Source organism: Ursus maritimus, unplaced genomic scaffold (genome assembly GCF_017311325.1).
Source record: "Ursus maritimus isolate PB19 unplaced genomic scaffold, ASM1731132v1 scaffold_15, whole genome shotgun sequence".
Taxonomy (NCBI): domain Eukaryota; kingdom Metazoa; phylum Chordata; class Mammalia; order Carnivora; family Ursidae; genus Ursus; species Ursus maritimus.
The window spans coordinates 52,534,285-52,548,609 of record NW_024423897.1 but is presented as its reverse complement, the minus strand read 5'-3'; the positions used below and the strand labels follow the sequence as shown (position 1 = coordinate 52,548,609).

The following is a 14,325-nucleotide window of genomic DNA, read 5'->3' as shown; positions in this document are numbered from 1 at the left end:
TTTACCTACATAAGTGTGTGAGCCAATACCTTATAAATTTCTTTATAGGTATACGTGCATATATCCTATTGGTTCTGTTTCTCTGGAGAGTCCTAATACAAGACTGTTGCAGTCCTCTTGCTGGAACCTCTTTCCCTTGCTGACGTTGAGAAGGCAAGTGGCCATGTGGCAGAGAACAGCATGCAGACTGTGGGAACTGACACCGTAGCCTTCTCCAGCTGACAGCCAGCAAGAAACTGAATCCCTCAGTCTTCCAACCTCAAGAACAGAATTCTGCCAACAACGGAAGTGAGTGTAGAGGTAAATCCTTCCCCAGTCAAGTATGGGGCCAAGACTTGATTGAAGCCTTGTTACAGTCTATGCAGAAGACCCAGCCAAGATGTACCAGGACTCCTGACCCACAGAAACCATGAAATAATAAACTGTGTATTGTTTTAAGCCAGTAAATTTGTGGGACCATTGTCACACAGCAACAGATAACTCATACAAAAGTAATATAGGATTAATTTCATGCCTCTTAACTGCAAAACTGCATGATGTCAGAACCTGCTACTCTAAACAGTGCAGGAAACCAGAAAAAAAGTTACGATAAAAGTTACAGTAGATGAGGGGCGCCTGGGTGGCTCAGTTGGTTAAGTGTCTGCCTTCGGCTCGGGTCATGATCTCAGGGTCCTGGGATCGAGCCCCCTGTTGGGCTCCCTGCTCAGTGGGGAGTCTGCTTCTTCCTCTCCCTCTGCCCCTCCACCTGCTTGTGCTCTCTCTCTTTCTCTCTCTCTCAAATAAACAAATAAAATCTTTAAAAAAAAAAGTACAGTAGATGAATCACTGAACTCTGAAACTAATAATATACATTAATTAATTGAATTTAAATTATAAAAATAAATAATTTTTTTTAAAAAGTGACAATAGATAAAACAGAGCATTATTAGCAAGGCGTGGCCCACTATATGAGGGACCTTGGAAGTGAGAAGAGCAATGATTGAGAGGTTCTTAAAAACCATGAGGACACACAACACATATTATGATTAATGTACAGGTGGGATAAAGAGCAAATATTCATATTTATAATTCTTTGGCTCTTAAATCAGTTCTGAAAGTACTTATTTCATTTCTATGCTGCAAATATTTATTTAAATGCAAACTTAAGAAAACTATGCATGTAAAATTAATTTTGTAATGATATGACTTTCTACTTTGTATGAATAAGGTAATCTGCCGACAGCCCCAGTCTACAATTTTTCAAAATGAGCAAATTTCACCGAAGAGAAGAACTAAGTATGCCTAAGTTCAGAGAACCTTCCAGAACCTCACACCTGCTTAGAAAGCTGCTCTTCGCACAGCTTGTAGAGTGTGAAAAACTTCCTGGCCAACACAATGTTGTCAATGAAGCCACAACTAGCCAGCTTCACCCTTATGATAATCTGCCGGTCAGGCACCATCATGGCCACAGAGCGGAAGTTAATCTTCAAGTTCTCAGGGAGCTCCTGCCGTCCAGCATAGCCAGGATTCTGTAAAGGAGATAAACGCCACAGATGAATGACACGGTCATGGGGCAACACACACCCACCAGCTCGCCAGTTCAGATTCATCATGTACACGCAACAAATCTGGACTGACAACCGGAGAACTCATTTCCATATCCTACTCTCCTTTTAACCGGAGAGACAACATCACAAGTTATCGAGATGAGCTTTGTTTAACACCAAAGGCTTTCATGCAGGAGTTAATATTACCATCCCAATTTCCATTCGGAAACTAAGTGCCCTAAGACCCGGGCAAGGCATGAAAGCTGTGATAAGAAGGCTGACATTCAGCCGCTCTTCCTGCAGTTCCTTACCATGGTCAGGAAAAGTCCAAATTCAGGGTTCATAGTCACATTATCTCCATCGGTGAAAATAAAAGACTTTTTCCGCTCCTTTTTACATGTCAGAATAATGGAAATTTGCTGGGCTGCCACTGACAGAACTGGTAAATCGATACGGTTAAATTCATCAAAACAACCCCAGGATCCAGACTGTGCCAGTCCTTCGAAGGGAAATTAAATAGAAAATCCAATTAGTATATAATTTCGAAAAGCCAAGGAAAAGGGCATTTTGCAGCTGCCAAGACAAGCCAGAGATAAGTCTGTTCAAAAATAAACTTGAACAAATAGACTATGCACAGAGTGCCCCCAAAATAATTCACCATGTGGTACTTTATCTGGAAACAGCCAACCTGCAGGGATAAAGGAACATTACGAAGGCAAGTGATGTTGACATTTGATCCACACAATGCTGGTGAGATTCCGAGTTTCCAAAAAGTTGCACAAACTTGAAAAACGACACTACAATGTAGCCAATGGTTGAAAAATAAATCTTAACAAGATATTCCACCTTAGTTTAAATTTGTCATCAAGTAAAAACTGTAACTCTCACCTTTAAAAATCCGTCCAAGTCCTCGGAAATCCATTTGGTCAGAACAATTGAAAACCACGACATATTTTCCAAGACATCGTCCCATATCTTTAGTCGTTTCTGTTTTCCCTGTTCCTGCAGGTCCGGCAGGAGCTCCTCCCATGCTCATTCCCAGAGCTTGAGCCAGTGTGATGTAACACCTTGAGGAATAGAGACATCACTAGAACCACACCGCCAGCACCTAGAAGACGCTTCTGAAACATCACAGTAAAACGAACCCTGCACCAGATTTCAAAATGGAAAACTCAAGCCACTGTCCCTACATAACATCTCCCAAACTGCATCCTAACATATGCTTTCCTCATGGATATTAACATGTGTAAAGGAAAAAGGAAGGGATGGTCTATGGCCAAATAAGCTTGAAAAGTCTTAAAAAGGTTCAATGGGCTTTCTCATGAAAATGTACAGTGAGATTCTCCAAGTATGAAAAATAGTACAGAGCATTTCCAAAATTTATTTGGCAACTTTTTCACAAAAACCTACCAATCTTTAAAGAATAGTATTCTATGGAACAGACTGGGAACCATTAGATTAATCGTCCTTTGGGGCACTTGGGCGGTGCAGTTGGTTAAGCACTTGACTCTTGCTTTCGGCTCAGGTTGGGATTTCAGGGTCATGAGATCGAGCCCATGTTGGGCTCCAGGCTCATCACAGAGTCTGCTTGGTATTCTTTCTAGCTCTCTCCCTCTGCCTCTGCCCCTCCCACCTCAAATAATCTTTTTTTTTTTTTTTTTAAACTTTTAAATTTTTATTTGCAGTGTAGTTGATGTCTATTAGTTTCAGGTGTAAAATACAGTGATTCAACAATTATGTATATTATAAAAATGGGTACCCTAAGTGTATTACAGTATTATTGACCATACTCTCCATGCTGTACTTTCCATTCCCATGACATTTGGGGTTGGTTTGTTTGTTAGTTTAAAAAAAGAAAAAAAGAAAAAAGATTAATTCCCTTTTGAATCCAAGAATCAATAATCTGTTGCACTTGGGGACCGATGATCACCTGAGATTGGAATCACACATTGCTAAATAATCACATCTTCGATCTATCACTGGGAGCAGCTACTGTACCTGCACATACCTTCTACTGTCTCTTTCTGCATGATATTAACAAATAAAAGATTCTGGGAAGAAAATACAAGAGTACCTGGGAAGGAAATAGCGAACCTGATAACTCGCTGATGAATTACTTGATCCCCCAGCATCGCCCTGTGTTGTCAAAGGAGGTAATCTATAAAGTAATGCAGTTTTGGGCTTTCCTGTAGCTGAACTCTACAAAGCATTCATTTGGACTTGAAAAAAATTTCAAATGATATAAAGTGATTGTCCAGCATGAAGGGTGGAAATAAACGGTGAGCACACCAACTGGAGGTCCTCTAGAGTCTGTATTTTATCAGAAGTGGGTTCCTAAAAAAGGCTGGTAAATGACTTAGCCCTGAATGTATATAGAGCCTCAATATAAAGAAGACAATGTAGGTATAAACTCAGGAGGACACCAAAGTTCGCTCTGATTTTGCCTTTTAATTCAAGGTTTTATTTCTCGTCTTGCACTTTCATTCTCCCCGGCCGAGCAGTCTCTGTAATAAAGTTAACATGATGTGCTCCACCTACAGGATCTCATGTAAGCCCAGAGAACCCTGCAGGGAAGCTACTGCTGTTTTTCCCATTTTACAGATGAGGGGAAAGGCTCACAGAGATGGGATTCCTTTTCTGGGGATTGTGGCGGCAGAGCCGAGACTCGAGCTTACCTGTCTAGCGGCAAGCCCTCATGCTACCCGGTTCTAGAACATGTCCACCCTGCCAGGGTAAGGAGTAAATCTCTGGGAACTCTGGCCACCCAGCTACTCTGTCTTGCAAACCCTTCTTTGCGAGTGGTATCATTTGGGTCTATATTTGAACTGAAGCAGCAGCTTGTTATTAAGGTGCCTTAAAGGCACCCTACTTACATGAAAAGGGAGCGGGCAAGCCAGGCGCTTGATCCCTTCCTTCCCCCGCTGGGTGAGGCTTCAGCCCAGCTGCTAGGCTGGCACCCAGACTCCTCTAGGACTCGCCTTTCAGAGACGAGCACGGATCTTCATGTCCATGTTCACAGGACCCTCCAGAATATTCTAGATGTGTGTACCTCTCCTCCACCCTTTCCTGCTTTTCTTCCCAGTCTCTTTGCTGATTTCAAAAATCAGCAACAGAGTTTGGACTTTTAGGTGCTTTAGTGGTGTGTTCTGCAGCTTTCTGTCTCCCCAGCAGACTGCCCTAAGGTCTCTGCTCTCACGAACGGGGTGTAATCCACACTCGTACCTCCAACTTCTTACCCTGGTAAGTAGTACTCTATGAACGCTTACTAAATAAACGTCTTGTGCCAGTCCAGCTGTGCAGTCTTATTTGGTTCCTCCTATCCCAACAGCTGCTGGAATTAGACATGTACAATGTGGGGGCACCCAGCTTGCTCCACTATAGAGCATGTGACTCTGGATCTCAGGGTTGTGATCAAACCCCAAGGTGGGCATGTAGGCTACTTAAAAAAAATAAAATAAAAATAAAATAAAATTGTATTCCTTCCTGTCTATCACACCAAGAGATTTAAGAAAAAAGAGAAAGAGATGTAGAATGTGACCATCATGCTGAACCAACAATGACCAACCCCACGACCCAGGCCTTCTGACGGCACTCAATTTAACCAAATCCATCACCAACATTCATAGTGTTTTCAGCTCCTATTCTTAAACAGTATTGATTCTAAAATGCTAAAAATTCTCTTAAGGCAATGATGGGACAGGCAATAGGAAACTTATTTTTCTTTGTTTCTTTTCTTTGGTTTAATTATAGACTCTGATGATAGAACATGCTTATGGAGAAACAAAAGGCAACACCGATAAAGAACGTGTTATTGACGACTGAGAGAAAGCGGAGTCACAGCAACTGTAATACATTTACTGGCTGCCAGGCCTGGGCGCCTACATCCATCACCTCTAGTCCACACAGTGATTCCAAACGGAGGGAATCAGAGAGGTTAGGTGTGTTGGCCAAGACACACAGCTGTTGAGGGCAGAGTCCAGGGCACAACATGTAGACCTATCCACATTTCTTATCAAGCAATAAGCAGCTTCCACCAGCCTTTGATCTCTGCTGCCCTCTGCCTGTGTGACGGTGTAGTAGGAATGACTCCAGTCTTCTCTGCTTGTGCCCAGAGCGGAAGGAAGGACTAGCCATGAAAACTACCATGAGCTTTCAGAGAACGGTGCTATATATTTTTAGTGAATTAGAACAACTATTTTATCTAATCTGGAATATCAGCAGCTCCATCCATCTAATGGTGAGCTTCCCAGAGACTAAAGCCACCAACGTTGTTGAATTTCCACAGGGCAATCAGCAAAAGACTGACAAGAAGATCAATGCCCCTGATCTTTGATTTTTGTAAGTATTAATTTTAGCGAAGAATTCTTCTGTAAAAGGGCAGCAGATCTCGCTGTGGAATCCCAGTGACCGAAAAAAAGAAAAAAAAATGGTGACTCACTTCTCCCATAATTAAGATAAAGAAAAAAAAGCAATTGAACATTTAGGGAGAGACAGGCTGAGACAAACTTTGGAATCACTTCTATTTATATATTTATAGATACCTACTTTGTTTTTAAAATTCTCAAGTTTTTTTTGATACAGAAAGATGTACAAGACAATGAACATGATGAAAGAATTAAGCTGCAGAGAACTCTGTATAGTCTATAACTCTATGTAAAAATTAAAAAGAATTTTGACAAACAAGCATTAGAAATTTCTAGAAGGAAAGGAAATAAACTGTTGTTTTTTAGAAACAGAAAAAAAATTACTCTCATACTTTCAACTGTATGTCCTTGTACTATTTAAATTTTTCACCACAAAGATGTGACTCTGAAAATAAACATTTCTTGCATTCATTCGGGAAATGCTTATTTAGCACCTATAATGTGACAGCACTATTCTAGGAATAGTAAATAAATCACGGGAAGTCCATGTCAGCTCTTTAGCTAACATCCTAAAGGAAGGAAACAAGTTATTTAAAAATAGGAAACAGAAACAATAAAGCTGGTTGGGAGGGCAAGGGATGAGGGGATCACTGCTTCATGTGGGGGGTATGAAGACCCCTCTGAGGTGACATTTGAGCAGAGCCCAGAAGGAGGTGAGGAAGCAAGCTATGAGAGTACTAAAGGGAAGAAGGATTCCAGGTCAAGGCAACAGCAAGTGTAAGGGCTCTGAAGCAAAAGTGTGCTGTCCAAGGAACAGCCAAGAAGCAAGTAGCCGGAGCTGAATGAGGAAAAAGAAAGAGAAAACCAGCTGGAGCCAACTCATACCAGGCCCTGCAGGTCAACATGAGGACACTGGGGTTTATTGTGGGTGAGACAGAAAGATAGTGGAGGGACTGAAGCAAAGAGGTGACAGAACAAGACTTATATCCCAGTGTCTGAATTGACAACAGACTCTGGGGGGAGGCAATGGCAGACGCAGGGAGACCAGTTACAAGACTATGGCAATAATCCAGGCTAGAGATCATGGTGGCCTGGAGCAGCATGACAACAGCAAAGAGGTAAAAAGTGGTCACATCCTGGATGAATTCCGAAAATGGTGCTGAGCAAACCTGATGATAGATGGGATAATGAAGCAAGGAAAAAAAGGAAGGCATCAAGGATGCTCCAAGGATTTTGGTTTGGGCAACCAAAGGATGGAATCGCCATTTGTTAAAATGGGGAAGACCACAGGAAGGCGGGCTTGTGGGGGGCAATCAAACATGGTAAGTGTAAATTCCCCGCACGCATCCAAGTGGACACGTTACTCAGGCAAGTGGATATATGGGTCTGGAGTTCAGGGGAGAGGCCCTGGTTGGGTGCAGACTGGGGAGTCCACAACTGGATGACACTTAAAGCCACATGAGATCCCCTGAGCAGTGAGCATAGATGGACAAGTGTCCTGGCATGTTCTACGTTTAGACCAGGAAGATAAAGGGAACCAAAAGAAGGGGTATAAAGGGACAACCGGAAGAGTGTGAAGAGCCAGGAGAGTGTGATGTCCCGGAAGCTGTGTGAAGACAGAGGATCAAAAAGAAAAGAGTGCTGGGAAAGATGAAAAGGAGTAATGAATGACTAGTGCACTGAGAATATGAAAATCTGCATGGCACCTTCCCAGAGAGGGGAGAGAGTGCAAGAGGCAGCATCACAGCTCCCCAGAGCTGTTCTGATCCCTGAAACCTGTAATAAGTTTCCTTGAATGACTCACGGGACTTTGGAGCTATAATGTCAAAGGCCTTGTGAGGGGAGATTACCCTGGATTATCTGTTGGGCCCAGTCTAATCATATGAGTCCTTGAGAGGGGAAGAGGGAGGCAGAAGACCAGGTCAGACACAGGACTGAAGACAGGAGAGAGTCGATGCACAAACCGGTCTCAAAGCACCACTGCTGTCTGTGAAGATGGAAGACGGGGTCATGAACCAAGGAACGCTATAGGCTCCCAAATCTGGGAACAGCCCTCTGCTGACAGTCAGCAAGAAAACCGAGCAGCGGGCCCTCCACTGCCAAGAAAGGAATTCTGCCAACAACTTAAAAGCACAGGAAGTGGGCTCTGCCTTACAGACTCCAGGAGGGAGCACAGCCCTGCTGACACCTGACATTAGCCCAAGAAGACATGTGTCAGACTTCTAATGTTTCAAGGAATTGGTCATATTTTGTGATTAGCCACCTCTGCACTTCAAAACAAAGACAGATACTGCTTGGACGTCCAAGCACATCAGTATAAATCATCTTCAATCTGTCTGTATCTTTGGGGTAATATGCACCCCAATGTTCATAGCAGCATTGTCCATAATAGCTAAATTGTGGAAGGAGCCGAGATGCCCTTCAACAGATGACTGGATTAAGAAGATGTGGTCCATATATACAATGGAATATTACTCAGCCATCAAAAAGAACAATTTCACAACATTTGAAGCAACATGGACGGGACTGGAGGAGATAATGCTAAGTGAAATAAGTCAAGCAGAGAAAGACAATTATCATATGGTTTCATTCATTTATGGAACATAAGAAATAGCAGAAAGATCGGTAGGAGAAGGAAGGGAAGAATGAAGGGGGGGTAAACAGAAGGGGGAACGAACCATGAGAGACTATGGACTCTAGGAAACAAACTGAGGGCTTCGGGGGTGGGGGGAATGGGATAGGCTGGTGATGGGTATTAAGGAGGGCACGTATTGCATGGTACACTGGGTGCTATACACAGTAATGAATCATGGAACTTTACATCAAAAACTGGGGGGGCGCCTGGGTGGCACAGCGGTTAAGCGTCTGCTTTCGGCTCAGGGCGTGATCCCGGCGTTATGGGATCGAGCCCCACGTCAGGCTCCTCCTCTATGAGCCTGCTTCTTCCTCTCCCACTCCCCCTGCTTGTGTTCCCTCTCTCGCTGGCTGTCTCTATCTCTGTCGAATAAATAAATAAAATCTTAAAAAAAAAAAAAACTGGGGATGTACTGTATGGTGACTAACATAACATAATAAAAAATTATTATTAAAAAGAAATCATCTTCAATCCGGGCATAAGAAGGACTAGAAAGAGGATGGAGAGGGGGAGAATGACAATGAAACCTCTCTGTTCAAAGTCAGCATTGCATTTAGCATCACGAACAAGCAGAAGGAACATTCGAGCAATCGAGCAGCATGGGAGCAACAGGGTTGTTATGTCAAATTTCTGTTTTGTCTGATAATATTTTTAATCTAATAGCCCAGACTTTCACTTCATGAAAATGAATGATATCCAGCTTCAGCTTCTACTTCGACCAAATACTGATTTTAGCCTTCAGCCATTTTGTCCAAAACAGGTACTCAGGGCGTCCTGGAGCAGAGCGTATGCACAATTAGTGGATGCCCTGAAGTTCAAAAGGGACTAAGGGAATTACAGACCATGAGCCATGGAAGGACTCTTAGAGACAGCCTGTTTCATCTGACAGATGAAGAAACTAAGGCTGGGGAAGCTGTGAGGCGCCTCTGGCTAGCAGTTTTTGCATGAGAGGCAGAAGACAACCGAGAGCTCCCCGTGTCCAGGCCACCGTCCTCCCCATCACTTTTCACCTGGATTGATACTCAATTTCTTTCCTTCTAAAAAACCATCTTAACTGTTGCTAACAACAGCAGGTGCCACCGTCCCCAAAGCAGCCCCCGAGGCCAACTGTGATTTCCACCTATGGACACATGGCAATTAACTCCTTTCCTTGCCCATTTGATGTCCACTGAGGTCATTTAAACTTAGCCTCCCTAAGACTGAAAGCAAAGGAAACAAAGCATTTCAGTCACAAATCTAAATCCTAAGCAAAGACCCACATGTAAAGCTAAAAATACCGAATTTCAAAGACTTTGGTATAAAAGAGCCTCTAAACCCTAAAGAGACATGAAGCAGAGATCCCCTGAGTAACTCAAGAGAATAAAAATGTTGGGGAGGGAGCGGAGGGAGCGGAGGGAGAGAGGTTGTGGAATCACAGAACCCTTCCATCACCTGTCTGTGAGTGGAGTTATGACAAGCCTGTCAGTGCAGCCTAAAAATTCATTCTGGTATATGAAAGCCACATCTGTGACGTGGATCATCATCTTGTCAGAATCTTCGTTAAAATAAAATCTGCACTGTTTCAGCCACTCAAAGTCTGTAGGGCTCTTGATATGCATGTGACACTGAAATGCAAAAGATATACGTTAAAGCTGAGATGAGAACCACGTATTAAATATGCACACTACCATTCATGTAGATCATAGTGGGATGCAAATGGAACTCAGAGACAACCCAACTGGTTCGGAGATGTCAACTGCATCACCGTGCAACCCGTTCATTTACTGATCAGCAGAAAGGACACTTTAGAAGATTCGGGAATAGAAAAATTCAGGAGAAATCCCTAATTGTGCCCACCAATTGAAATAGCAGGCCATATTTTAATAGTAAGAGATTCATTTCTCTCATTGCACCCTTCAATGCCCATACCACAGCCCTAACTATAAAAAGTACAATCTACAAAAAACATGTCCTGGCATACAAAGACAGAATCAAACAATCTCACTGGGAAAAAGGCATCTCTTATGATTATGACAAAATACACTGTTGGGTTTTTTTTTTTTAATCCATTCATTGTTTTTCCTAGGATTTGCAGCAGGCCAAAATGTCTAACATCCAAATGGCAGGTTATTGTCCCACAATGCTTTTGCCTGAATTTTTTAACCACAATTTTAAGCCTTTTTAATCGTTTTTCTTTGACAAATAATAAATCTAAAATTATCTCGAACTCTTTATTTCTCAGAGAGGAAAATGGTGTGCTTAACTTTTAAGAGAGGAGATTAGACCACAGCAGCTTGAAAGAACTTCCTCCCAGTACATCAGAACCAATCTTTTATGATCTTTTTTACATAATGGGGTGAGACATGATTTAGCAAATTATTATGAAAATAAGAGCTTCTGGCCTCTTATCTAATGTCCTATTTTAGAGTAGAGGACAAATTTCATTTCTTTTTACACTTTCTGTTTTCTATGGCTACTAAACTCTGTTTGCCACTCTGTCCTCTCTTTACAGGCAAAAATCTGCATGACACCTGAACGTCACCAACCATATCAGGAAAGGCCACTGGCAATCAGTGACATATAAGGTAGCAAAATTTGTTAAAGATGGGATTTATCAAAAGCCTTAGAGGAAGCACAGAGCAACTCTACTAGCGCTGTTACTTATTTCTCTACAACAAGAAATTGGTAATCCTTAACTACGAACTAACGGGAGCACAAGACAAATGAAAGCTTTTTAGGATGCTACCTGTAAGTTTAGTGTTAACAATGATCACATAAATAATTTTAAAAATAGACTCGAATTGCTCAATAACACCTTAGCAGAGATCATCGACATGGCACTGAAATTTCGGTTAAAGACCGAAAAAGAAAATCTGACAATGTCTCATTATGAAGATGACCCTTTGCCTGAATCTAACCTATTCTTTGAATTCATTCAAACCAGTTCCAGTGAGTAAACAGAGACAGAACCTAGTATTTGCTTTTCTGTATATAACATAGCATTTATAACGTTTTTACCAGGTCATCAAAGATATCCCTTTGGTGCACATGAATAGTAATCAAAGTCTCATATTTGACTCGTTCCATGGAACTCAGATCCTTTGTTGTGATGCCAATCAATGTGTTCAATAGCTCCAGAAAAGACTGATTGGTTTTCTGCATGATTTTTTTATCAAATTTGGCATTTCTGAGGGCTTCTTCTGAATCCCGTGTCCATATCATTTGAATTCCCAATAATCCAACCTTATGGAAACAAAAAAGCTTTATGAGTGTATATAGCATATTAATATATTTAAACAGAAATTACAATACGAGAATAATGGTGATTAATATGCAAATGTAAGGCCATCCTTGATTACATCAACTTGATTCATTGTTTGGAAACCTATGGAAATTCTATTCATACTGTTCACCTGGCAATTACATACAGCCTCATGATGCATCCACAATTTTTTCCTTATAATTTTAAATCATTTACTGTTAAAGTCATATTTCCTTGCTATATAGACTTTAAGTTACCGGAAGGTAAAGAATATGTCTTAAACCTGTTTTCCTTGAACACAAGGTTTACACATGGTAGATATTCACAAAATCTTTATTGATCATAATGGCTAAGAAAACAACATTTTCTGCATTCTAATGCTAAAATACATTTTTTGTCTTTCTGGCAAAGCATACATGCAGTACTTTTTTATGATTTATTTATTAAAGAGATTCAGTAGGAAAAAACATTTTAAGTTAAAAAAATATAAAGAAAACATATATATAACATATGTAAGACTATATANATCTGCAGCTGAAACCTTTAAGCTTATGTGTATTAAGAAATTCTTATGAAAATCTTAATTCTGGTCCAGTCTTAAATTAAAGCCAGTTGTGTAGCTTAAAACAGACAATGTATGAGATCTAAAATGACTATTCCATAGAAAATACTTTCCAATTTCAATACACTGACCTGAGCAGGGAAGGAAGAAAGAAATTCAATCAGCTGGAAACCTGTTTCTTGAATATTTGCAGCTGCCTGGCGAATCACAAGATGCAAGGAGGCCTGAGACTCCTCCAGGAGAGAATTAAGCCAAACTTCCACATTACCCTCTGCCATCACAGGCTTATCCAATTCAACAGTCTCGCCCTCTCGAGAGGAGATTGACAGAATACGATCATAGATCTACGGTAGAAGCCAAAAAAAACAAAAAAACCACCCAGCTATATTCACATAAAGAATGAATCCCTCTGCTGCCCTCTTGTCAATGTTATCCTTCCCAAAGGAAGTTAAGATACAGATTATAAAATAAAAGGCAAAAGATGATATAAAATCAATTTCAAACCAACAAAAAGAAGTTACCCATGAAATCTAAAAGGGAATACTAAGTCAATTCCAAATAGTCTATACCTGAGAGGGGAAAGCTTGTTTTCTAAGAGAACTACTCAGTACAAAGCTGATGATCAAAAAACGTCTAGTTTCCCCAAATGAAATGCGACACCGTAAGAGCCTGTTGTCCACACCACAAGCTTATTACCAAGGCGACATTGGCAATGTCCAGGTCAATATGATCAATGCAAACACCTTACCAGGTTAAGTCCAATTCTGTAGTAAATGGTGTGCTCCTTATGAGAGCTCCTGGTGGCGCATAACTTCTGATTCAAACCCAGCTCCTCATCTGGTCCTCTCACCCCAGTTTCCATGCAGTATGGTCTCGTGGGAATAGCGTCCTATTTACTAAAATACAGGCTCACATGGTGCTCTGTCATTCGTTGACCACGCAATGGTGGGGGACACATCTCGGAGACTAAATGTTCTGCTTATAACTAGTCCATTAAAAACCATGCCCGTCCTGGGGCACCTGGGTGGCTCAGTCATTAAGCGTCTGCCTTCGGCTCAGGGCGCGATCCCAGAATCCTGGGATCGCGCCCCACATCGGGTTCCTCCGCTGGGAGCCTGCTTCTTCCTCTCCCACTCCCCCTGTTTGCGTTCCCTCTCTCACTGGCTGTCTCTCTCTCTGTCAAATAAATAAATAAAATCTTAAAAAAAAAAAAAAAGTCTGTCCTGCTTCCCCACCCAGTTCACAGGCTGTTCATGACAAGTAAACCAAATAAAGCAAACTACTGAGTAAATACAAATGTTTGTTGTCATTATTGTTCTTTGGTAAGTGGAATATTGTTCCCTTGAGCTCCAATTTAGGACTATATTAACGAACCCTCCCTAGTTGTAGACAGACGTGGCCTACCAAGAAGCTCATAGGACTGAAGTTCCACAGCCTGTCACTTACAGGGTCCCTTTCCAACTCCTCAATATAAATTTGTATTTATCATTTTATAAGAGCTGGGACCCACTAAAACAGGATCTGTCCCTGGTTGTGGAAACAAATGACAAAAACAATGCTATTTGTTTTAAGAAATAATTGCTATGAACAGTGGCTAAAAATGAGAAAGTTTAATTTGTCCTCACTGTACAATGAGACAGTGAGAAGCTTCCCTCTAGAACTTCAAGTCCTATTGCAAAAGGATTTGAGCAAAGCATCAGGGAGAAATGCCTGCATGATTCGGTGCTTCTTTCAATGCACATATCCAGTAAATCTACAAGAAACAATGATTTTAAACCACTAAGTCCATACTGTCGTCTCTACCCACTCCCTTCGTCAAGGCTTTGTTGTAGCAGCTCAGCCTTTTCTACCCTTCCTGTGCAATCACTTCTGACACTGGTTTCCCTGCCCCCTCCCCTTCTAGTCTCCCTCTGACACTGAGCCAGAACATCTTTCTGAAACACACATCAGGTCACTTCCCTGTGTAAAAACCTCCAGTGCCTTCTGTTATGTTCAGG

General features: G+C 41.5%; 1 protein-coding gene across 2 annotated transcripts in view; it reads right to left on the bottom strand.

The window, feature by feature from the left end:
* The window catches only part of DNAH5 (dynein axonemal heavy chain 5), a 209,694-nt gene that overhangs the window by 116,052 nt on the left and 79,317 nt on the right, over window positions 1-14,325 (bottom strand). For both annotated transcript variants that reach the window (XM_008689897.2, XM_008689898.2), the window contains exons 33-38: window positions 12,460-12,672; window positions 11,523-11,747; window positions 9,957-10,129; window positions 2,415-2,593; window positions 1,838-2,025; window positions 1,314-1,508 (exon numbers count right to left, since the gene is read on the bottom strand). In XM_008689897.2, coding sequence (XP_008688119.2) covers window positions 1,314-1,508; window positions 1,838-2,025; window positions 2,415-2,593; window positions 9,957-10,129; window positions 11,523-11,747; window positions 12,460-12,672 — 1,173 coding nt within the window. The remainder of the gene's footprint in view (window positions 1-1,313; window positions 1,509-1,837; window positions 2,026-2,414; window positions 2,594-9,956; window positions 10,130-11,522; window positions 11,748-12,459; window positions 12,673-14,325) is intronic.